This window comes from Mus musculus, chromosome 4 (genome assembly GCF_000001635.26).
Source record: "Mus musculus strain C57BL/6J chromosome 4, GRCm38.p6 C57BL/6J".
Classification (NCBI taxonomy): domain Eukaryota; kingdom Metazoa; phylum Chordata; class Mammalia; order Rodentia; family Muridae; genus Mus; species Mus musculus.
Window position 1 is genome coordinate 121,137,924 of NC_000070.6, and position 26,223 is coordinate 121,164,146.

The 26,223-nt window shown below is 39.6% G+C and overlaps 1 protein-coding gene across 5 annotated transcripts in view; it reads right to left on the minus strand.

Annotated features, from left to right (window-relative positions):
- Window positions 1-7,959: 7,959 nt before the first annotated feature.
- The window catches only part of Rlf (rearranged L-myc fusion sequence), a 69,239-nt gene continuing 50,975 nt past the window's right edge, over window positions 7,960-26,223 (minus strand). For all 5 annotated transcript variants that reach the window (XM_017319915.2, XM_006502657.4, XM_006502658.2 and 2 more), the window contains 3 exons: window positions 21,269-21,405; window positions 16,933-17,074; window positions 7,960-13,099 (listed from right to left, as the gene is read on the minus strand). In XM_017319915.2, the coding sequence (XP_017175404.1) occupies window positions 8,432-13,099; window positions 16,933-17,074; window positions 21,269-21,405 (4,947 nt within the window). In that variant the 3' untranslated portion in view covers window positions 7,960-8,431. The remainder of the gene's footprint in view (window positions 13,100-16,932; window positions 17,075-21,268; window positions 21,406-26,223) is intronic.

Below are 26,223 nucleotides of genomic sequence, written 5' to 3' on the forward strand. Positions count from 1 at the left end.
CTCAGCATCTAATGAGATGATCATGTGATTATTGTCTTTGAGTTTGTTTATATAGTGGATTACGTTGATGGATTTCTGTATATTAAATCATCCCCGCATCCCTGGGATAAAGCCTACTTGGTCATGATGGATGAACGTTTTTATGTGTTCTTGGATTCGGTTTGCGAGGATTTTATTGTTTACATCGATATTCATAAGGGAAATTGGTCTGAAGTTCTCTTTCTTTGTTGGATCTTTTTGTGGTTTATGTATCAGAATAATTGTGGCTTCATAGAATGAACTGGGCAGAGTACCTTCTGTTTCTATTTTGTGGAATAGTTTGAGGAGAGTTGGAATTAGGTCTTCTTTGAAGGTCTGATTGAACTCTGCACTAAACCCATTTGGTCCTGGGCTTTTTTTTTTGTTTGTTTGTTTGTTTGGGAGACTATTGATGACTGCTTCTATTTCTTTAGGGGAAATGGGACTGTTTAGATCGTTAATCTGATCCTGATTTAACTTTGGTACCTGGTATCTGTCTAGGAAGTTGTCCATTTCATCCAGGTTTTGTAGCTTTGTTGAGTATAGCCTTTTGTAGTTCGATCTGATGATGTTTTGGATTTCCTCAGGATCTGTTGTTATCTCTCCTTTTTAATTTCTGATTTTGTTAATTAGGATACTGTCCCTGTGCCCTCTAGTTAGTCTGGCTAAGGGTTTATCTATGTTGTTGATTTTCTCAAAGAACCAGCTCCTCATTTGGTTGATTCTTTGTATAGTTCTTTTTGTTTCCACTTGGTTGATTTCTGCCCTAAGTTTGATTATTTCCTGCCATCTACTCCTCTTGGGTGAATTAGCTTCCTTTCGTTCTAGAGCTTCTAGGTGTGCTGTAAGACTGTTAGTTTATGCTCTCTCTAGTTTCTTTTTGGAAGCACTCAGGACTATGAGTTTTCCTCTTAGGACTGCTTTCATTGTGTCCCATAAGTTTGGGTATGTTGTGACTTCGTTTTCATTAAACTCTGAAAAGTCAATAATTTATTTCTTCCTTGACCAAGGTTTCATTGAGTGTTGTTCAGTTTCCACGTGAATGCTGGCTATTATTTATGCTGTTATTGAAGATCAGCCTTAGTCCATGGTGATCTGATAGGATGCATGGGATAATTTCAATATTTTTGTATCTGTTGAGGCCTGTTTTGTGACCGATTATATGGTCAGTTTTGGAGAAGGTACCACGAGGTGCTGAGAAGAAGGTATATTCTTTTGTTTTAGGATAAAATGTTCTGTAGATATCTGTTAAATCCATTTGTTTCATAACTTCTGTTAGTGTCTATGTGTCTCTGTTTTTTTTTCTCTTTCCAGGATCTGTCCATTGGTGAGAGTGGGGTGTTGAAGTCTCCCACTATTATTGTGTGAGTTGCAACGTGTGCTTTGAGCTTTACTAAAGTTTCTTTAATGAATGTGGCTGCCCTTGCATTTAGAGCATAGATATTTAGAATTGAGAGTTCATCTTGGTAGATTTTACCTTTGATGAGTATGAAGTTCCCCTCCTTGTCTTTTTTTGATAACTTTGGGTTGGAAGTCGATTTTATTCTTTATTAGAATGGCTACTCCAGCTTGTTTCTTCAGACCATTTGCTTGGAAAATTGTTTTCCAGACTTTTAGTCTGAGGGAGTGTCTGTCTTTATCCCTGAGGTGGGTTTCCTGTAAGCAGCAAAATGTTGGGTCCTGTTCGTGTAGCCAGTTTGTTAGTCTATGTGTTTTTATTGGGAAATTGATTCCATTGATGTTAAGAGAAATCAAAGAAAAGTAATTGTTGCTTCCTGTCATTTTGTTGTTAAAGTTGGGAATCTGTTTTTGTGGCTGTCTTCTTTTAGTTTTGTTAAATGATTACTTTCTTGCAGAGTTCTATCAGACCTTCAAAGAAGACCTAATTCCAACTCTCCTCAAACTATTCCACAAAACAGAAACAGAAGGTACTCTGCCCCATTCATTCTATGAAGCCACAATTATTATGATACATAAACCACACAAAGATCCAACAAAGAAAGAGAACTTCAGACCAATTTCCCTTACGAATATGAGTACACTGTCACTGTCTTCAGACACACCAGAACTGGGCATCAGATCACCTTACAGATGGTTGTGAGCCACCATGTTTGCTGGGAATTGAACTCAGGACTTCTGGAAGAGCAGTCAGTGCTCTTAACTGCTGAGCCATCTCTCCAACCCCATAAATTATCTCTTAAAATGATAACATGTCTACAATTCATAAAATAACCAGAACCATGCAACCCAACACAAGGGACTGGAATGACAATCTTCTTTTGCTTGCTTCTAGTTGAATTGGGGTGAAGAATTCCCTTCTGGGAATCCAAAGTTAAATAGGAAAACTGATTGTCAAAGGAGGGCTAGCTGACATATTTGCCTTCTAGTCTCTATGTGCTGAGAAAGTTCATGGCTCAATTGACATTCTGACTATAACAATCGGAAAGGCTGGATGGGCAAGCTAGCTGTTCTGAAAATGTCCTGGAAGCAAGTCTTTAGAGGAAACAGCTTTGTTGTGATTGAGGTAGAATCAAACAAGGAGCTGGAATAGAGAAGGTCAGCGTCCCACAGTGTGAATCTTGTCAGGGTGTCTTTCTCCTCTTCCATTCTGCAATATACAAACCTTACAAGCAACACATAGCTCTTTAAAGACATTCATATGGAATATGCAGGATGCATAGATCAGTTAATGAAGATCAATAAAGAAATATAATTGCCTTTCTTTAGAGGTTAGTATGATCACATAATCAAACTACAATATAAATTTCCATTCATGCCATTTAAAGGATGGTATGTATCTCTTTTAGCATTTGATTATATCTCTTCACAATCACTTGTCATGTAGGGATTTGTAATATGTCTGTAACATGTTTTATACCATATGTAAAAAAAACCCCTGCTTCATCTTAGTAGAGACATACATCAGACTGTTGTTCATCTTAATTTATATGGGTATTTTCATAATGGCCATAATTTTTTTTTTTTTTGCTTTCTCGAGACAGTTTCTCTGTATAGCCCTGGCAGTCCTGGATCTCACTTTGTAGACCAGGCTGGCCTCGAACTCAGAAATCCGCCTGCCTCTGCCTCCCGAGTGCTGGGATTAAAGGCGTGCACCACCACACCCGGTTCATAATTTCTAACAAATGTGTAATTACAGGATCCGTCTTTTCTGAAGCTAAGACAGTTGCTCACTGAAATCCTAAATATGTGTCTATAGTATGATTCACATATTTCAGTTACCAAATACTGTAAAATGGAAGCCATTCATTTGCCAAATATAATCTCTTTAGGTACTTTTAGGGTTATTTCTTGTAGGTAATGGAGTTTGGCTATATAACGAGCAAGTAGGTCACTGTCTCATAATTTCCTTGGCTTGTTACCAAGAGATAGAGAATTCTTTCTTTAAACCTTTGCTGTTAACGTGGTGTTTTAAATTGGATTTTGAAACCTCTAGTACACTTCCTATCAATAGTTGGTTAATTTTATTTCCATTTTGTGCCAGAGGGCCTGGCAGACCTTTATGTGATCTTATGTGTGTTATATACAGTAGATGACTTTTATTTCTGATCATTTGTTGTAGCTGAGTAAATAGTGAAGTCAGTTCATAATCATCCTGAATAAGTCCAGCAGTCTCTATGTGTAAAACAACCCATTACATATACTGTGAGTCAGTTATATTAAAACTCTTGAAAATCTTACGAGTATTAGATATAATTTAGATTTTTGAAATGACTTAGAGAGATTCTTAGCCATCTTATTTATATCTTCTGATTTATATCCTGCCTTTCCTGATTTATTAATATCTGTAAAATGTAGGGGCTCCAGAAATTGGAATTTATTATACGAGGGAGAATCCAAGTAAGGTTTTTTTTTTTTTTTTTAATGAACTGAAGCTGCTTTCCCATGCAATTACTGTATGCTGTATGTTTTTTGTCAATGTTCATCTTGTGCCCATAACAAGGCCATCTCTGCATTAGTAAAAGGTACCACAATTTCAGCTGGATCCATTCCAGCTAGCTGTTGAAGTCTCATTTTTTTCTTTTAGTATTAATGTCCTAAAAATATCCATTTTAAGGTAAGATAACTAAGATGTAGGCCATCTTTGGATCAATATGATGTAGATGTGTATCCTGTAATTTCCTTTCTACCAGAGCTAACTCCTCAGCCTTGGCTGATAATTTTCTTGGGCTATTTAAATCCTTATCACTTTGTAAAGTTTGAAATAAATTGTTTAGCTCTTGAGTTGGTGCCAATTGCAGACCATAGCCAGTTGATATCTCCCAGTAACTTCTGAAAAATCATTAAGAGTCCTTAATGATTTCTTCTGACTTGTACCTTTTGTAGACTTAAGCAGAAACAATCCCATGCAGCTGTCTGACTCTCAACAATGGTGCTGAGACAGAGTTGAAGAAAAGGTAGCTTTTTAAACAAATGGTGGTGGGAAAACAGGATATCAACATGCAGAAGACTAGTTCTCAATGTACACAAAACCAACTCAGAATGCACAAAAGAACTTAATGTGAGCATTAAATGCTATAAAAGAAAAAAAATATTAAAAGATACAGGCACAGGACACAACCTTCTGAACAGGACTAAAATATAGCTCCAGAAATAACAAAAGCTGGGTTTGGTGGCACACTCTTTCATCACAGCACTTGGGTGGTAGAGGCAGGAGGGAGAGTTCTGGGCAAGCCTGAGCTATATATCAAGATCTTGTCTTAAAATACCAAATAGAAAGAAAGAAAAAACAGCAGGAAATCAACATATGTAATTGTTTCAGGTTTAAAAAAATGATTTATAGAAATTCACAAAGTGAAGCAATGATTTACAGAACTGGGATAAGGGGCTACTAGCTATTCATACAATGGGGGAATAAGCAGCATATGTAAAAAACTAAAAAAATTAAACATCAAAAGAAAATTCAACTAATAAAATGGCAACTGACTTTAACAGTGCTCCAAAGTACAAGAACAGTAATTAATTGAAAAGAAAAAGTTCAACATTTCTAGCCACTTGCAAAATGTGAGTCAAAACTGCATGGAGATTCCACCTCATCTCAGTTAGAAAGGCTATTATCCAAAATAAACAACAACAACAAAACAATAAATGCTGGTGATGAGGCTTGGTAAGAGGAAGCCTTATATACTGCTGGTAGGAATCTAAATTAGTATAGTCACTATGGAAATCAGTGTTCTGATTCCTCAAAATCAAACAAAACTAAGAATAGCTGCTGTGACATACTTCTGTAATAGCATTCACCTTTAATCCTAGCAGGTAAGAGGCATGGGATCTCTCTGAATTACAGGATAGCCTGGTTTAGGAGTTTCAGACCAGCTAGAGCTACATAGTCCCAAAACAAAAGAAACAACTGCCAGGCATGACAGTATAATATGTAATCCCAACACTTGATATTTTAAGTTTTGGGGACAGCTTGGGCTACATAATTAGACTCCTTCTCAAAACCCTACAACCACAAAAGAGTGAGATGCTAACCCTAGGTGAGGAACTATTGACAGTTGATAACTACAAGGGAAAGGACTACGAGAGAAGGGTTGGCTATCAGGGGGGCAGGGAGGGCTACAAGAGGAGGATCTTTTTTTCTTTAGGGACATGGTTACTAGTAGGGTGCCTAAGTTCCAGTGGATGACCCCACAGCCATCTGCATAAGGATAGTACTAATTGGACTTATGGGATGGAAGAAAAAAAAAAAGAGGACATGAAAACAGGAAGAAGATATGTAGAGAAATTTTAGGGAAGTTATAGAAGGGAATAGAGGGTGGTTATGATCAAATAATACTGTATTAAAATTTCAAAGAATAGATGAAAAATATTATATACAGGAACAATAAAAAAGAATTACCAAAAGCACCATTTTAGCACTCATGGTTGTATACTAGAAAGAATCAAAGCCAACACTAGTATATTATTTTATGGCTGTATACTAGGAAGAATCAAAGCCAACATTAATATATTAGAGATCTTTGTTCACCCATACTCCAACACTATTCACAACAGCCAGACTGAGCCATCCATCAAATGTGTATGTGTACATAGGTAAAGTTGGTTGGAGCTTTGCTCCAGCCACCCAATGTGTGAATGTGTGTGTTGTGTCTGTGTAGGTAGGTATGTATGTACGTATGTATGAGAGTTGTTGGGGCTTGCTTTGCTTCATCTATGGACTGTGTGTACATGTATGTATGTGTGATTCTTGACCCCCATTTTCTTTTTTCCTTCTCTCTGGCTGCCAAGAAGTTCAAAGATTTCAGATAGATCCTCTTCCAAAGAGTTCAGAAAAGCCTCTTCCTGGCCACAGGGACTACTGGTTCCAGTGAATCTAGACTTATTCTTTCAGAAAAAAAGTCTGAGTGATCCAAGAATCTACGGCCCCCAAGGAATTTTCTTAATTGAACAAACCAGGGAGCACCTTGGTGGCCCCAATCAACTGCCGATTTCATGCTCCACCTCAGTTTACCCTGATGTCAAAGCTGGACTTTTATACTAAACTATGGAATCAACCTAAAGATCTACTAATGGATGAACGGATAAAAAGGTTATGGCATATATACAAAATGGTGTAGTTTGAAAACAGGCATTTGTAGCAAAGGTGGATTGGAGGTTAAGTGAAATATGCCAGATTCAAATTGATAAAACACATTTCCTCTCATATGTAGAATCTATATCTAAAAAGTTATTAGCTTGGCTGAGTGTGATAGCACATGCCACTAATCTTAATCTTAGCAGTTGAGAGGCAGAGGCTAGCCTGGTCTACACAGCAAATTCCAGGCCAGTCAAGGCTACATAGTGAGAAGTCAAAAGGAGAAAGGGTGAGGGATAAGTCTGCATCAGCACTCAGGAGGAGGAGGCAGGAAGATCACAGTTCCAGGCTAATCAACTTAGTGAGCTGACTTGGAGCTGATGTGATTTTAAGTGTTATTCTAGCACTCAGGAACACAAGACAGATAGTTTGAACCTGCAGAATAGAGACTAAAGCAAAACCAAAAATCTCCACAAACATCAGTTGTCCCTCACTGAACACACACACACAAACCAGACTCATCATGAAATTGTCTTCTTCCCAAATACCCACTCCTTTTGTATTTCCACCTTAGTTGGCCATGTTGGCTGTAAGTTCCAACAGTCCTGTCTCCTCATCTACCTTAGTAAGGATAAAAATGATTTATGTTCATACGTCATGGTAAATGTGCTATGGTCAGGACAACCTTCAGGAATCAGTTTTGTAGCAGGTGGGTCAGTTTGTCCATCCTGGCAGGCAGCCCTTGACCTGCTGACCATCTTTCTAGTCTCTCTATGTATCTATCTTGACTTCATCTATCCTTCTCTATAGTGCAACTGCCAAGTTTGCCTCAACTATTTAAACCTATTTTTATGTTTTGCCAGCACACATGTATGTGCACCATATGTCTGTCTGGTGACAGCGAAGCCAGAAAAGGATGTCAGAGCCCAGGAAATTACCAACAATTATGAGTAGCCACTTGGGTGCTTACAGGTCCCATGTAAAATCAACAAGTGCTTTAACTGCTGAGTTCCCAACTACTTATCTCCTACCCATTCTTAGATATTCAATCCTTTGGAGGCTCTCAGCTAAGTACCAACTCTACCTCTGCAGAAATCCCATCTCTTTCACTGCCACCATATGGCATCATCTGTAGTTTTCTGAGAACCTTCTTCTGAAGTTGCTATTGCCTGGCACACCCTCTCCTGTCTTTGCAGTCTACTTCTGGGAGTTATCCTGAATCTTAAGGCAAATAACTCAAATCTCAGGATTTTCTTACCACAAAAACATTAAGACAGGGTCATAAAAGAACAAACATATGGTTTAGTTAGCAGAAAAATCACTGGAGTAAAATATGAGACACACTCCAGAGAATACAAGTGCAGCTGCAGTGTGCATGTGACATGAAGACTCTATGAGTAAACAAGTGGGTGAAAAATTGTAATTTATTGAAACTCAACTCAAAAAATATAAGATGCTGTAGTGTACAATATATTACACAAAGCACCCTTGGGTGCACATTCAAGTCAAGTAAGAACTTCCTACCCTTTCCCTAGCCCTCCCACCCTGGGACTTTAATATATGTTCCATATACAATCATGCACACTTAATTGGAAAAAGGAAGCCCCAGTATATTTGATGTATTAATTAGCACCAAACAAGAGTACAGTTCCATTTTTTTAATAAACAAACAAACAAACAAACAAAAATCCCAATCAATAAACCAACTGGAAAGCTACTGGACGCCGCCAATACTGCTGACACAGATATTGTACATTCATGTACATACACAGCCTATTCTATCCTAAGCAAGTGTGGCTGATTCCCAGCCTTTGTTCACGTTAGCAAGTGTCCCCATGTTGCAGTGCTGGAGCTAGGTGCTTCAAAAACAACAGTGATTCAGGAACTTCCTACACAAAGCTCATCTGTCTTCTTAGTTGGAAACAAGTCTAAAATTGGTGTAGAGAACTTAGATCTTTCAAGGACAACCACAGGCCGAAGGTAATGAAGCTGTTTTAAGGCAAGTTCTCCACAGTCTGTTAATGCTTTGTCCAGCACAACCCTCAGGTTTTCCAAGGAAGGAACTGCTGTTGCTTCAGCTACTACTAATGGTGGGACTGCAGTCAGGTTCTCTGAAACTGGAGGGTCACTGGAAGAATGAGGTATGTCAACTTGAGGGGCACTCTCATTCACTATGGTATCTGCCACAACATTCCCTGTCAAGTCATTACTGGGGTGAGAGGAGTTATTCAATGTTAAGTGCTCTGAAGGCTCCCAGTCATCAAAATCATCATCCTTCTCTTCACTTTCCTGAATAAATTTCAGAAAGGAAGACTCAAATCCCATAGGTTTGTAAGTCTTCAGATCAAATGACCTGGGCTGAGAATGCTTTCTAATATTCTCTTTTGGGACCTGGGTTGCATTCTTTACAGTGTTTTCTTGCCCTGAACTATGCTGCCCAGGTTCTTCTTTGATCCTTGGTAATGGCAGCTGGAAGTCCGTGAAATAAGTACCACTTTCTGTCCCACTGGGATTAGGTATGGGGCTTTCTATTTTACAGGGAGAAGACTGAGCTATATTACACTGTTCCAAAGAAGTGGTTTCTGAAGAATGGTTGCATTTCAAAGTTCCCCTGTAGAGCAGACTGTGTGTGTCAAAAACTGGGTTTCTTTCTGAACACCCTTTCTGACCGACATCTTGTTCAGCTGGGCAAGTAGAATCAGTGTTTGGGAGGGGCACACTGCTGTCTCCTGGGGCTCCATTCTCTGTGTGCACCGATTCACAGCTAGTACTTTCCTCTTTCTTTACACAGGGCTCTACTTCTGAAGGGGGCTCGTCTTTAATTTTGGTACCATACTTAACACAAACCACAAGGTTCTCCAACTGCTGCTCTAAATAGGCACTATTCATCTGGTGGGTACGTTTGTAATGTCTCACAATGCTGCTTTCCAGCTTCACCACAGACAAGCATCCCTGAACCATGCACGGGTACTGTGTGTGCTCAGAATGCTCAACACACATATGGATCGCTTCTGCTCTTGTTTTAAAGGTAATTGGAGCTTTTTTATCTTTGAGTAAGCCACATTTTTTAGCTTTAGTATTAAATGGCCTTTTGGCAGCCTGCTGTTCCTGTCCCTGCGTCTGTCCCTGTGTCTGCCCCTGCGTCTGCGTCAGTCCTTGTGCCTGAGTTGTCTGACACACCTTTTCACTCCTTAGAAGCCGCTCATTTGCTACTTTCTGGCTGCTGAACAGGTTGTCATAATAGTCCTTATGTCGGTAGTAGACATGCTGGAAGTAATTACTTCGATGGCTGAAAATCTGGCCACAGCCATTAAGAGTACAATGGATCTCATAATCCGAATGGATTTCTCCTTCAATATTATGCTGTTCCAACAGGTGGTGTTTCAACTTACTGAATGAATAAAAAACAGCAGGGCACTGAGGCTGGTTACAAGAAAACCTCGCTGCAGACTCCGTCTCAGAAAGCACTTTAGACTCTTCAATGTGGTCTAGGTTATGAGAGTCACTACAGTGCTTAGCCAGGGCCTTGGAGCACAGGAAGCGCTTGTTACAGTCTTTATATTTGCAAGCAAATAGCTTTTTACATTTTACAAGCTCCCTTTTGGTTCTTGCTTTGTCCTTCTCTAAGCATAACTGCTCTTTGTTGTACTGATGCACAGTTCTGTAATGGCGAATCAGGCCTTTTAGATTGGTAAATGAAGAATTGCAAGTTTTGTGGATACAATGGAATGGTTTGTGGTACTTATTCAAAATATAGCACAGATTTCCTTTAGCAACAGTCCGCCTACTTCCTCTCCCCTCTTTCTCCTCTCCCTCTTCTCTATGGCTACCTATTGGTGATGAGATACCAGAGATCTTACTTTCTGTTTCCTCACAAGAGGACTCCAAGTCTGTTTCTGAGCTGCATTCATCTTTTTTAGAATGACATTGCGTGGTCTCTGAATTACTGTTGGGACCAAGTTCTGTAGAGCAGTCACCTTTCAGTCTGTCTACTGAGCATGGCCCTTCATGATCACATTTTTCACTGTCTAACAGTCTGTGAGTTGCCCTGTCACTGCCAATTTGATGTTTGTTTTTATAATGAATCCTAAGATGTGTTTTTCTTGTAAATGACCTTTGGCAGATGTGACACCGGAATGGGGAATATCGGTGCTGAAACATGGTTAACTGAAGGACCTTCTCTTTTGAATAGTTATGCTTTTTAAGATAATGCATTAACAAAGCTTCTCTGGTCACAAACTCATATTTGCATCCTTGAAGCTCACAGAAGAAAGGCTTTGCCGCCAACTGTGCAAGGTACTGACTTGGCATATTTTCATCCTGATTCTGAAGATTAACGTCTGAAATGGAAGATGGGACTGACTGAAGAGACTTAGCACCACTAGATGGGCACCCTTGCAATGACCCTGAGAAAGAGCCATGTGCTATTGAGTTCTTCAAGCTTAAATGTTTCAAACGTAACAGAAGTTCCAACATTGTATCCTCTGTACATGGCCTTTTAGAAGCACAAATGGAAGGTTCAGGGGAATAACCTTGATGTTCTCGTTTGCATTTTGTGTGGATACTGTGATCTGGACCTTCATCTGGGGAGTCACTATTTGTATCAGAGCTAGGTTTAGGTTCTGCATCAAACTTGTCAGCTTCATTATGTTTGTCATCCAGGCAGTTAAAGAGGTCTTTTGTCTTTATTTTTCTTGGCTTGCAGTGGTACGGATGCACCTTCCGCAGATGTTTCTGCATCCCTCTTGCGTTTTTGTAGGTGGAGCCACAGCCGTCAAAACCACAGGTGAATTTAGTTCCATCAAAACAAACAGCCACATTGGAGCACTTGTCTTTTAAACTGGAGGGAACAAAGACTTTCTCATGAGACAGTAACAGGTCCTGCATGGTTTCAGAGTGGTCTAGGGTGTCAATTAACTCCTCAGTTATTGACGTGGAAGAGCTGTGACTTAACTGATCACTAGAATTGCTGTCGCTGTTGTCCTTCAGGGTCTCTGTGGTGTCTATATGAGCACTAGCTGACCCTGGACAGAGATGGTGATCTTCAAGAGAATGGGACTTCTCAGTTTCATCAAGTAGATGGGACTGGTCCACACAATCTTGCTTCCCACCTGCTCCAGGTTCCTCAAGTTTCACTGATTTCTTTAATTCTCCATCTGGACTTTCAACATTATGCATGGAGAGGTGGTTCTGGTATTCAATTTTAGAATAATAGAACTTTTTACAGCCAAGGACATTGCATGTGTAGGATGCATCCCTGAAGTGTTGTGCTTCATGGTGGTAAAGCTGGCCCAAGTCACTGAACACAATATTGCAGCCATTCAACTCACATTTGTAACGGAGGTCATCATGCTTCTGCTTGTGGTTAAGGAGTTCATTCACTGACCCAAACCTTGCATAGCAATCTATAGAGACACACATGTAAGGCTGAGGACCACAATGCACCTGCTCATGTTCTCGGAGGTGAAAAGCTGACATGAAATGCCGCCGGCAATAAGTACACTTCTCTCTCCTATTTTTCATATCCAAGTAGTGCTTGGCGTTTTCGTCATTATTTTGGTGTTCAGCTTTAAGATGCACGCTTAAATATTTAAACTGTTTGAACACACGGGAACAATCTGTACCCGGACACGGGTACAAGTCTCTGTCTTGCAGGCGGCGGTCTTCTAACTTGCTAAATGTGACATATTCATGAGACTCTCCCCTGGCTTGCTCTGGATTTTGTTCCAGACTTCCAGTAGGACTCTTGGGATAAATACCCCTTTGAGCGCTTTTCAATAGTAATTTCTTTCTAGAACGGTGGCTTCTGCTTGGTGGCATTTTAACATGTTCCATTACGTGAGGAACAAATAGCTCTTTTCTCTTGAATTTTTTAATACAAACTGGACAGGTATATATTCCATCTTCCATGTGCATCTTGGAATGATGGAGAATCCTGGCCTCTATGCATTCCCGCTTACACAACAAACAGAAAAACTTATACTGAAGCCACCTCTGGTATCTCTCAGAGGAACCAATGGGCTTTTTGTCTCTTTTCTCCTTATTCTGATCTGTTAGACTTCTTCTATATTGCTTATCTTCTTTTCCATCATCATAGTCACTGAGAAATGACTCTAAGACATCTGTATCATTAATAGACATTTCATAGCCACTTAGGTCATCATCGGAATCTGAGGCTTCTTGTCCCAGGAGTTGGTGGCAGTGTCGCTTCAAAGTTTTCCAGTCCCAAAATTCAGGATCAAAGGGCCAATGGGCTTTTAAAGCTAGTAAAAGCTCACACCGCAGGGAATTTGGAACTGGTGCGTTTTCTTCATCAAATTTTTGATCTGGCTGCAAATACAGTTCTTCCAGCATATTGAATCCATCCAAACTGGGTTCAATTAAGAATTCTGTAAGCTGACAGGCTCGTCTGACTTCCAAATCTTCTGGTAAAAGACAGGAAATTGTTTTACAGACCGAAGCTTTCATTTCCTCATCTTCACTTGATCTGAGTTGAAGAGCTCTGACACATAATAAAATTGATACCCCAATGCCAGCATCTTGTGCCTGTAAGTAAAGGAGGAAGGAAAAGTCAGTCTTTTTATACATAAAGGATTACTCTAATTTCTGATGCTAATATAGTTTAATTTCTTATACTGGGTGGTGGTGGTGGTGCACACCTTTAATACCAGCACTTGGGAGGCACAGGCAGTATGATCTCTGAGTCTGAGGCCAGCCTGTTCTCTAGATCAAGTTCCTGAATAGCCAGGGCTGCACAGAGAAACCCTATCTCTAGTGCCTCCCATCCCCACTTAACTTCTCAAACTTTCAGAGTTCTTAGCACATGTTTATAATTCTAGCAGTTGGGAAGTTGAGACAGGAGGATTACTAGTGACCAGCTAGGGCTAAGTAGAGTTGGGGCTAGCCTGAAATAAACAAGGCAGTGAAACAGCCCAGTGGATAAAGGCTATTTATTATCGATAAAGGCTAATTAAAAGTTCCATTATTATAACTGTAATATTCTTCAGTATGCTTTTCTGTTTATTGTGTAAGCAGGAATGTACAGAGGCCTACATTCTCACCAAAGATGCACATGAAAGATGGAATATATACCTGTCCAGCTTATACTGATAAATTCAAGGGAACAGAACTATTTGTTCCATGAGTAATGGAACATGTTAAAATGCCACCAAGCAGAAAAGTCTGCTCTAAAACAACTTTAACAAACAACTAAAGATATAGTGCCACCAACTAAATAATCCTTTGGGTTCTCAAAATTCATCTTAAATCCTTTTTTCCCTTCAGGCAAATGTATACATACCTTGAAGCTCCCTCCCTCAAATATTGGGATCACAGGCAAATATCACCACACCCAGAGTCACATTTAGATCCTTCTTGTCTCAACATGCAAAGGACTGAATTAGATCGTTATTAGGAACAAGAAGATATATTTACAGTTTCTGCAGTTATACAGCATACTGTTCCAGTTGTTTTGGGACAGGGTCTTGGTGTGTGCTGTGCCACCAGGCACTGTTGATGATCCTGTATGCTCAAATAGTTCTTACCCTTCAATGAAATAACCCATGAACCAAATATATACACAAATATAAATGTACACGAGTCCAAATGGGACAAGAACTCAATAAAAGATAAAAGAATGGTGGTATGCTGGGTAAAATGGATAGAGTTTAAACCTAGGTATTAACAGATCCCTATAATCCCTGCACTGAAAAGGCTGAGGTGGGAAGATACAAGCAATCACACAAAGTAAGTAGAGAACGAGGCAACACAGGTATACAAGTGCTTATACAGGTGGATTTAAGGAACTTTTTGTATAAAAACCATGTGGTTTTCAAAGTCCCAACACTTGTAACTGACCCTTCTCCAATTTCTTCTGAAAGAATTGTTTTGTACATTAGTCAAAGGTGTAACCAAATCTGTTTTCCACAGAGGAAGAGAAATTAGACAAGTTCTCTAAAATAACTTCCTGGAAAATAGTTAAAACTCACAAAAAGATATGATCACAAACCCCAAAGATTATAGTATGCATGAATTTATGGAAAAGCTGAAATGAGATGCGACACAGTGAGCCAAGAGGACTGTGTGGTAAAATGAGCAGTGGTCAGCAGCATAGGTTCGAGTTAGACTTTGATACAAGCTCTCAACTCTCCAAGCCTCATATTCTTTCCTTCTACTCTTTTTTTTTTTTTTTTTTTTTTTTTTTTTTGGAAACAGGGTTTCTTTGTACCTTTGGCTGTCCTGGAACTCATTATGTAGACCAGGCTGGCCTTGAACTCACAGAGATCTGCCTACCTCCTGAATGCCAGATTTAAAGGTGTGTGCTACCAAGCTTAGCTTTTGTTTGGGCCGAGGGAATGAACATGCGTGTCCTGATTACTAATCATGTAGAAACTCAGATGACAGCCTTGGGCCATATCAAAGTACAAGCATCTTGATTACAGAGTCTTGCAAATCCTAGCCCAGTTCACTATAATTCCAGTCCTTGGTTAGTTGAGAAGAATTTGCTATTGCGGCTAACTGGAACTTTTGATGCCGCATTTTGCCTCACAAGTACTGTAATTATAGACAGGTATGTGTTGCTTGATTTTAAAATAGTTACAAAGTCATCCATAACAATGAAACATACATAGCCTAGCCCCTCTTGCAGCTGGATGACCCACATGCATGTGCTGCTATCTAGGTTAGGAAAGTGTATCATATCATGGAGTATCTGTCCTACTTCTCTCCTGCTCTCTAAATGGACATACCATAGTCAAGGTTAGAAAAGTCAGGGTGCACAGCTTAAGACTTTGAATTGGTATTAAGCAATGTGTGCTTTATACATGTGGACCTGAACTGTATCCATTTTAATTTATATTACATTTCTATATAAAAAGAGGAGAATTTTTCTATGCATGCCACCATGAATCTTAGTTAAGAAATCTCAATTTTAACAAGTTTACAACTTAATTCCCTTTCACCTACCACTTTAAATTTCTTCTGCCTTCAGGAAGACATCATGTGAGGACTATGCAAGGATATAGCTCATACCCACATCTGAGAGTTCTGGTGCTGCAGGTTAAGTGGTAAATTCCTCAGCCTGTCCAAAACCAACAACTCCAACTCCTACCCAAAAGCCACCAACAAACAAACAACAACAACAACAAAAACCTTTCTCTAATATCTAGCAGCTTCCCCATTATTTTGTGTTCTTAAAAATCTGTAGATTCCAAATTAACCCTAAGTATCTATCACTGGTGGCTCATGTATATAATTTCTGTTTTAGGAAAGCCAAACAGCAAAACTGAAGCTAGCATGGACTGTATAGCAAGATCTTGTCTTAAAACAAAATAAAACAAACAAACACATACAAAAAACCCAACCAAACCCACTTAAATAGGGCCGAAGAGATGGCTCAATGGTTAAGAGCACTGGCTGCTCTTTGAGGATTGGCTTTGATTCCCAGCATCCACATGGTGGCTCTGAATCATCTGAAAATTCCAGTTCTAGAGGATCCAACACCCAGTTCTGGCACAAGGCGTGCATGTGATGCAAATATGGTGCAAAACCCCCATAATTGTAAACTAGTATTATTTTTCTAAGCCCCGCTTAAAAAAAAGAGAGAGAACTCTTGTTGATTGGCATTCAGCTTTAGAAAAATCTCTTCCTCAAGTATGAATACTTAAATACATAATTATACAATTATGTTATACATGTGATATCAAAAGGGACTTCGAAAATAATGGTCTCCAATCAGTTGACCTTACACTAACTATACTACCCAGACTGGCTCTTTAAACTTAAGTCTAGACAGGACCAGTAAGATGATGGGCTCAGTGGGTAAGAATACATTCCCTAGGAGCCACATAGGAAAGGGAAAACAATTACTTTCATCTTTACATAAGATGTGGTGTGTACTCACACACAGAGAAATAAATGTTTTTTGTTTTGTTTTTAAAGAGACGTGATGAATCTAACTGGAGAGATGGGCGACACAGTGGTTAAGAGCACACACTGCTCAGCTTCTCAGATGGCCTGGGTTTCATTTCCAGCACCCACATGGCAAGTCCCATGATCCCCATTTCTCATTCTAGAATGACAGTGAGACAGGGAGAGGGAGTCAGCTCAAAGTTAGTTTTAAAACCAAAAAGCCAGGCATGGTAGTACAAACATGGTAACCAGTACCGAGGAGGAGGCAGGAGGACCCGGCATTGGATTGCACCCTGGACTACGTGAGACAGTGTCTCAAACCCCCCACACCAGACCCAACCTGTGGCTCCTGAGAGGCCAGTGTGCACATCAGCGAGGCAGGGCCAACTCCATAATTTTAGATTCTCTTTATCCAACAAGAATTCTCTGAGAAGTTGCCACGATCAATACGGAAAGCATAAACTACTCACTTCAGTCTGTATGACTCTAATCAGGCAAAATAAATGCTGTTGTGTTTTAGCTATGACACCAAACTGCCGACAACGCTCCAAAAATGTCTCCAAAGATGGGTCAATTCTTCTTTGCAGTTTACTCCAAAAGAGAGTCAGCTCCCTGTAAAGAAAAATGGCTGTATTAAATATTTAAACTTGTGTTTGCTGTCCCATTTGACCACTTTTTTTTTTTTTGTGTCAATGAAAGTAAGCTGGCAATACATGCAACAGAAACCAAATGAAAAGTTGTCTATATTCTCCATTACTCCCCTAAAATGGGCAACACCATCCATCCTGGAAGTTCTGATTCCTCTCCTTGTCTGTGTAAAGCTAAAAACCAACTACTTCCTTTATGATGCCATTAAGCTTCTTTCGTAGATTCCCCCGTGTTCTAAAAGGTTTAACTTTTGGATTAGTCTGCTTATATTGAGTGAATTAAACCCTCTTCTAATGAGATGGGCAAGAACCAAGGAAATCTGTGCAGCCTGTCAACCTGATGGCCCCACTAAGCCCATGTCACTGAATGTTTAAGTAAAATGGTCTACAAAGTGACTTCCAAGACAGCCAGGGCTATGTAGATAGACATTGCTCTCAAATGATTGAATGAATGAATAAAGAGTATCTTTCAAAAGAAATATGTATGTGAAAGCTGGGAACATAGTTTAGAGGTATAATACTTGCTTAGTATGTGCACCCCCTCCCCCGAGTTCCTGTGTGTGTATGTGAAATCTACTAAATAAAGCCAATTACATATAATTCTGAAGATTAAAGACTATGCAATGTAAATTATCTTAAATTTACTTTCTAAAGCCAGACATGGTAGCAGATGTGTAATCTTGGTATTTTAAAGGCTGGGTTAGGAGTATTGTTATCTGTTCAAGACCAGGATGGGCTATTCGATAGGTAAGAAGCCAGCTGGAATGAAGAGCAAGATCCAGTCTCAAAACCACAAAAAACCCTAAATAAAAAATTTCATTAGTGCCGGAGAGATAGTCAAATAATCAAGAGCTCTTGTTACTTTTGTAGAGGCACAGAATTTGGTTTCTAGCATCCATATCTAGAAATGAACAACAAATGGTTTGTAACTCCAGCTTCAGGGGAACCTTACATCCTCTACTGGTCTCGGGATGCATGTGCACACATGTGAGCACACATGAATACAGATACACAGACATACCCACATAGGGACGCTTGCTCACTGGTTTGAAAAGATGGCTCAGCCATTAAAAATATTTCCTGCTCTTGTAGAGGACCCAAATTTGGATGCCAGTACCCAAACCAGGAGGCTCATAGCTGCTTGTAACTCTAACCACCAAGAATCTGATGCCCTCTTGTGGACTTTGAGGGCACCCCACAACAAAAATGTCACTTAAACTTTGCTAGCAATGGGTTCATACTCTGTAGGCAGGGCAGCCTCAAGTTCATGGCGCCCCCTTTCCCTCAGATTCCTAAATCCTCATGACAAGCATGAGCTGCAACTCCAGTCTTGAAATACTTTCCTAAACAAGAGCCATGGATTCCCTCTATCTTAAACACACAAAAGTGCCCAGCATAACAAATTAGTCTTACTTGAACAGTAGTTCTGCAATTAAACCTTTCTTAAATTTATTGTTATGTGTGGTGATTATTTCTGACTGCAATATCTAGACCCACCCCACAAAAGGAAGAAAGGGTTTTTGTTGTTTTCTTTTTAAAATTAGATTCTATTTCGTTTTGAAAGAAGAAGCTTTTTAACAAAGTGTAAAGTGACTAAGATTTTCTTTCTTTGTTTGTTTTTTTTTTTTTTTTCCAAGAGGAAAAATAAATCCCCATTAATCCCTTCCCACTTCCAGGGAACAGCATTAATCCTAGAGACAGCTACAGGTTCCGGTGAATCGTGGCTGAGTAAAAAGAAAAGGGGAAGAAAAAGACCACTGTAAAAGAAAAGTTGTGTCAAGAACACTAAAAACTTGTGGGAGGAGTCTGGGGAGATGGCTTCGTGTGTAAAGGCCTTGCTGTACAAGAATGAGGACTTGGGTTTGGATCCCCAGCACACATGTGAAAGGCTGGGTGTGGGGAACACTAGAGTCCCAGTACTGGTATCCTGGAAACAGAGGATCCCCATGTTTGTTGGCCAGCTCAGTCAGCCTAATTGGAAAATTCTGGGTTTGCTGAGAGGAAGCAGGGAAAACAGGTGGAAGACAATTGACCTCTGCTCTCTAAGCACAAGTACTCATGAAATACACACAAATAGGAGGAAAGGTCTGAAGCTGGGTGTGGGTGGGATGCCTCATGTCTGCACAGAGGCAGTACCTTATATTTAGGACCAGCTTGGGCTACAGATTAAGATCCTATCCCAAATAACCAAAGGAGGAAAACAAACAAGAAATAAAAGTACAATAAATGCGTGGGTGTGTTTCTGAAAATACTTAAAGACTCTTCAGTCATACAAAGATGAGGGCCTGACTTGAATTCTCTGAACTCATGTAAAGCCGGATGCAGAAGTATAGAATCTGTAGTTCTGTGCCTGTTCCAAGATGCCAGGAAGAGAGAGAATTTCTAGAAGTTCCTAGGCCAGCTAGCCCAGCATATGTAGCAGCAAAGAACAAGAAGATAATGTTCTATATACGATTTTATTAACTACATGGCAGAGACAGAGGCAGATCCGGATCTCTGTGAATTTGAGGCCAGCCTGGACTACCCAGTGAGCTGGAGAACAGCCAGGGCTATGTTGAGAGATTCTGTCTCAAAAGTCTAGATACAACTAGCAGATGTTTTTATTATTGAAAATGAAATATATTTAACCATACTAAGAAAAATTTAGGTTTTGTTTCTAATCTACTTGCTGAAGCTAGAATTTCTAATCTCCAGATTCCTAGTGGAAAAAAAAAAAAGGTTTTACTTGATTTAATGATAAAACATCTCACTGCTATTTAACAATTTGTTTTATTTATATTATTTCACTCTGGTAAAATGCCTACAATGATTATTAAGACCTGGGTGGGGCCCTTACCCCACAGTCTCTTTGTTCATAGGACACACACATGCGGTGTCATGGATTCAGTGACAGATTACAACCTGCATTTTAGTCTGTGTTATGTGGCTGTGGCCCACAGCAGCTCTTCTCTGTGTAAAGCCCTAGGGTCAAAGCTTGGTTAGTGGAACCAGGAGAACAGAGTGTTCAAGGTCAGTTTGGGATATGGAGACACTGGCTCAAAACAACAACAAAAAAAATGTTTTGTTTGAGTGAAAGGAATGCACTCAAGGAAGAAGCAAAACTTTTGGGCTTGTGCTTTATAACTTCAAACTTGAGACTAAGAAATCATAACATTTCTCAATCACTGATTCTACTGCCTCATACTGTAATGAATGATGGGGTGAGGTAATTTACAGGATATCAATAAATACTTCTATATAAATGGTAGACAAAAAAATGGAAGTGGAAAGTGAAAAACCTTTACTCAGGATTGTCTTCTAATCTCCACAAGCATGACATGGCTAGTGGGTATACCTATGCACTCGTGAGTCACACACTCTCTTCCCACTCTAAGAAAACCATACAGATAGCTAAAGCAGCTCTAGAGGAAGACCAATCAAGTACATGAAAGGCCTTTACTAGATTTTCTAGGGGAAAAAAAAAAAGCAAAAAAGAAAAAGCTAAGCTTTCCTCAAGCTGGCGCCTTTCTCAGCTGCTCCAGTGCAGTGTTTCTATTGCTAATGAAATGTTCACTGACAAGTATTTCCTGCCTATCAAGTTTATCTAATAAATCTAATACATTTAGAATTAAGAGTTTATGGATATATTTGTTTCTTTTTTCTTTTTTCTTTCTTTTTTTTTTTTTTTAGTAACTAAGCATTCTACAGGCATACATAAACAAAACTAAATAAAAAATGCAATGTCATCTACATGGTACCAAGGTTGCAAATCAAATAGGCACCCAAAGGAACTTCCTTTTGTAATGCAAATTTTAGCTGGACTCGTAGGTAATCTAATTTTTTTCATTAATGGGTTTCTAAATTAGAGCAAGTTACAACCAGAAGATATTAACAAATGTTAAGGGGAAATACTCTTTCTTTCTGTTCCATAATGCTGACGTAATGCTAATGCTGCTTCAAGAAAGAAGACATCTACGGGAGACAAGAGACAACCATCCACAGGACCAGCAAGAGAAACGTCCTACCATCCCTTTTCTATGTTATACTAATAGCATTTTTATTTAAATGATTTTATTGTAATCAAGATTTTATTTATGTGCTAAGATTTACATCTCACACAGATCCTAAATCCCAAGCTCTATAGTAACAAACAAAGTATATACAAAGTAAGTATACTTACCAAGAACAATATACACTGGCCGTTTGGAGCTGCTGGGTAAGGTAAGTTGTACAAAGAACAAATGCTGTGTTATCCTGACCCTCAGATTCCAGATTACATATGATGTCTAACACGTCCTTGCAGTCCACCTTTGCAATCTATCAAAGAAGGAGATAGCTAAGTTAAAAGGAAAATGGTAACTTTTTCTGTAACACTTTATCTTTGATAATTTCTTTGACAAGAATGAGAGGCATGGTAACTATTTTACTGACTAAGTAAAAGTAAAATCTGAGTAGTAGAGCACGGATGCTTCATTTATCAAACTATTAAGATGAGAAAGGTATGGGCATTTTGTAAAGAAGCTCCTATTTGTTCTTTATTAATACAAACACAAACATTCTGCAGTCTTAAAGTATTCACAAACACTGCTACCATAGGAGTAAAATTCTTTCCATCACCTGGCTATTTCCATCAGAAGTTACATCCCTTGTCTCCTCTTTCCTAAAACCCCCAGTGCTGAGTAGTGAACAGAGGGGCTTAACATGACAACCATCACTCTACAACTGAGCTTCATCCACCTGCCCTCATTCTTTAGTAGAAATAAAAATGTTTACTAACTGCACTGCAAAGGGAAGAAGCCTGGACAGTAACAGAGTACTGCCCACCACTCCTCCATTTGAAACAGGGTCTTAGTAAGTTGCCCCAGGAGGCCTCAAACTCATAAAGCTCCTTAGTAGCTGGGGACACCACATCCTGTCTCCTCTTTTCCTCTTCAAGACAGGGTTTCTCTGTGGAGCCCTGGCTGTCCTGGAACTCACTCTGTAGACCAGGCTGGCCTCGAACTCAGAAATCCGCCTGCCTCTGCCTCCCGAGTGCTGGGATTAAAGGCGTGCACCACCACACCCTGCTTCCTCTCTTCCTTTTATGAAACTCCTTATCCTAACTTTGAAGACACTCAAGGGGGTGACAATTCATTCTCCTTCCTTTCTCCTGTATGTGAATAATCCCCTCAAATATTGCAAACCTTTACTTCCTAGAGTTCTGAAACCAGTTAATCTCCCCCCACACCCATCCCCCGTTTTAAAAAGCGCATGTGAAACTCCAGTGAAAGTTATGGGACAACTCCCTGAGATTCCTCCTGCCACCAGGTGGGATCCAGGATTAAACTCAGGTTGTCAGGTGTGCCTCTACCTGCTGAGCCATCTTGTTGGCCCTCTGAAAAAGCTATTCATATTCATTCCTGGCTTCAATTTTTCTCTTGCAGGTTTGTTTTTTGAGATAGGGTTTCACTCTGTAGCTTTGGCTGTCTTGGAACTCACTATGTAGAGCAGACTGGCCTTGAATTCACAGAGAACCAAAGGCCTCTACACTCAGCTTGGCTCCAAGAACTCTTCCAACTCAGACTTTGTCCTAAATCTCACATGACCAACAAGCCCCAGGTAGTCCCCTATCTCTTCCCTTTTCAATGCTGGATTATAGGAGTGTGCCACTATGCTTATTTTGTTTTATTTTTAAAATGGGCTCTGGGTATTAAACTCTGGTTTTCATTCTTGTATAGCAAGCACTTTACTGCCTCAGTTGTTTCTACAACTCTCTTTTTAAAACTTATTTATTTTTGACATAGGGTCTGCTCTGTGGTTCAGGCTGTGCTGGAATTCACTATATAGCCCAGGCTATCTTGAACGCACAGCAATTCTAATCTTTCAGTTTCCCAAATACTGGAATTACCAGCATGAGCCACCTCCCTGGATTCTTGAACTTATTATGTTTGCCTCTGCAGCGATCCTTCCAGTCCAATGAGCTATCAACCAAAGCATCAACACTAATCCACGGTGCAAGCTTTTAATCTCAGCACTGGAGGGAGTAAGGGTGGGGCAGCAGAGGCAGGTCGATCTCTGTGAGTTCAAGACCAGCCTGGGCTACACAGAAAATCCTTGTTTCAAAACAAACAAACAAACAAACAAACAAGACAAAGAACCCCAAAGCAAACAAAACAAACAACAACAACAACAACAACAAAGTCCGAACTCATATCAAACCCTAGGAAGATGCCTATTCAGAACTGTTTGGGGCTGTGGTTACAGCACTGTGGTAGCTTGACCCTCTAGCAGACATGAAGCCTTGGCTTAAAAACTATTTTAGGCCGGACGTGGTGGCGCTCGCCTTTAATCCCAGCACTCGGGAGGCAGAGGCAGGCGAATTTCTGAGTTTGAGGCCAGCCTGGTCTACAAAGTGAGTTCCAGGACAGCCAGGGCTACACAGAGAAACCCTGTCTCGAAAAAACAAACAAACAAAAAACTATTTTAGAAGAACTCTACTCTAGGAGTAAAACACTTAAATATTTAAGTCTTAAATTCTTCACAGACTTAGTGTATTTCTTGAGTATACTTAATTCCCCATATGACCATATGGAAAAAATATAAGTATTAAGATTATAATTTTAAAGCCATGAGTGGTAGCTCGTGCCTTTAATCTGATCAGATGGTTTTCTGTTTAACAAAATCTCAATCTAAAGCTACACCTAGAATTTCTATGCTCCTGTTTACTTTTCTACTCCCAAACTGAATTCCCACTGGGTCCTGTTTAAATGTATTTGCTCTGTGTTTGTCACTTATACTTAGTGACTGTGTCAATTCCCAACAGAATTAGTTAGACTGGTAAGTAAATTAGATCCTGTTTATATTTTCTTGTCTCCATCAAGAGAAGAAATAAGTATGTTATTGTGCCTTCAAACTATAAGAGCAAGAAAATATGTATCTCATTCACATCCAAACCAAACCGTTTCTGCTATTGAGTACCCCCACTACTGTAGCACAAAAGCAGCCCGAGACAGGAAAAAGCCAAGAGTGATTGTGCACTTGAAGACTCAAAAATCCATTCACATACAAATGGTGGAATGAGAGAATGGTCTTCTGACCTCCTCACATCTAAGTACCATGCAACAACATGCTGGGTACACACATGTGCATGCACACACACTCATAAATAAATAATAAATGTAATCTAATAAATTTTACTTAGGGACAAGAAAGATAGCTCAGTGGTTAAGAGCACTGGCTGCTCTTTGAGAAGTCTCAAGTTAGATTCCCAAAGCCCAGATGGTGGCTCACAACCATCCGTAACTCCAGTCCCAGAGCATTTGACCCTTTCATCTGACCTTCAGAGGCACTGGCATGCATGTGGCACAATACATGCAGTTAGGTACAGCTCTAGCACACATTAAAAAGACATTTTAATTAGTACCAATGACATCTCATTTAGTTCTATACAAACGGTTTCAACAAGGAACTCCAAATTCCAAGGTATTCTGTTATTTAGATCCCCCAGTTCCTAATTTGTCTAACTATGTACTGGCAATGAATTCTGGTTTTCACATGACCCAGTCAATTAATCTTAATTGTATGTGTTTGGCAAAATGATCCCCAGCAGAGGTTTCTCATTACACACACCCATTACTAGGATACACACAGGTGCTGACATATAAAAAACTTTTATTCCCAGCTGTTCCTCAGGTTAATTTAACTCTTCTCCTGAAAGTTGAAATAGAGTAAAAATTATGCTATATTAGAACATATGCTCATTAAAAACATCAATTACTGAACATGTAGCAAGTCACCAGTAGTTTTCCAAAGTAAGGGCTCTTTATAATTCTATTGTTAACTAGATGAAATGAGTGCTTCTTTTAAAATAATTTTTGTGTGATAAATGTCTTTGTCCTGATAAATCTAACAAATTAATTCGAATTACAAGAAATATTTAAAACTACATTTATCTTATATTTGCCTAACATGTGTGAAGCTCTTGGGTTCAATTCTCAACATTGAAGAGGGTCAGGGGAGACATTGCTCATCACTTTTCCACTCAATGGAAATAAACGGCACAGAGGAAAGACAGCCATGGAGACAGCTGAACTGCCTTTTAGTCCGACTTCAGACTATCATTAGCATAATACACGCAGGGCTTTGGGAACATTACCATTTTGGCATCACTGGTGGAGTATAGAGAGAGGACTGTTATCATGGAGACTGTCATTTAATGGTGGTAATACTGAAAATTTTTAGTATTATAAGAGTTGGTAAACATTTGGCAAAGCCTTTACCAAACAGTTTCTGGTATTGAGTACCCCACTACTGTAGCACAAAAGCAGCCAGAGACAGGAAAGAGCCAAGAGTGACTGTGCACCTAAAGACTCAAAAAACACTCAAAAAACAGATACAGGTAGGCATGCTGGTGTATGCCTATAGTAACCCCACTACTTGGGAGGCTGAGAAGTGGACTAAGAGTTTGAAGCTAGTCTAGATTACGTAGAATGTTCAGTGTTACCTGAGGTAAACAAAGAACAAAACAAACAGAAAATAGGTAGAGCCACATGTCATAGAATGTTTCAACTAGCCAGCATAAAGGCTAGCATCTGCAACATTGCCTATGTGGGTAGTACGTTAATGTTATCCAGATTGTGTAACTGCACTACAGAGCTGGCACAAAGATGAGACTGCCTCATGACACATTTTCCAGATGTGTGGCTGCCAATCCAGATACGATGTAGAACAGCAGCAACAGGCCCATTTCCCACAGAGGTTTCCTGCAAATTCAGCAACCTCACAAATGAACCAATTATGTAATTTCATGAAAAACCTGTTTACTTACTTAGTTGTTTACCTGACTTAGCAAAGCAGTAGTAGGCAAGTACTATTATCAAAGTTAAAACTCAGCTCCTTAATCTGTTATTAATAAACCAAGAAAGATCATGGATAAAACAAAGCTGACAGCTACATGTATAATCTTCAACACATGCACAGTCCAAGGTTCAACTGCAGCACCATTAAACCAACAAGCACCCATAAGCTGACTGACTTCCCACACTTCCCTGGCTCCTCTACTCACTCCTCTGAGGGTCTCTGAGAAGGCCACATTGGCCTCCAGCTCCGAGGGCTAGAATTATAGGTGTGCACTACCATATACTATTATTCTGAGTA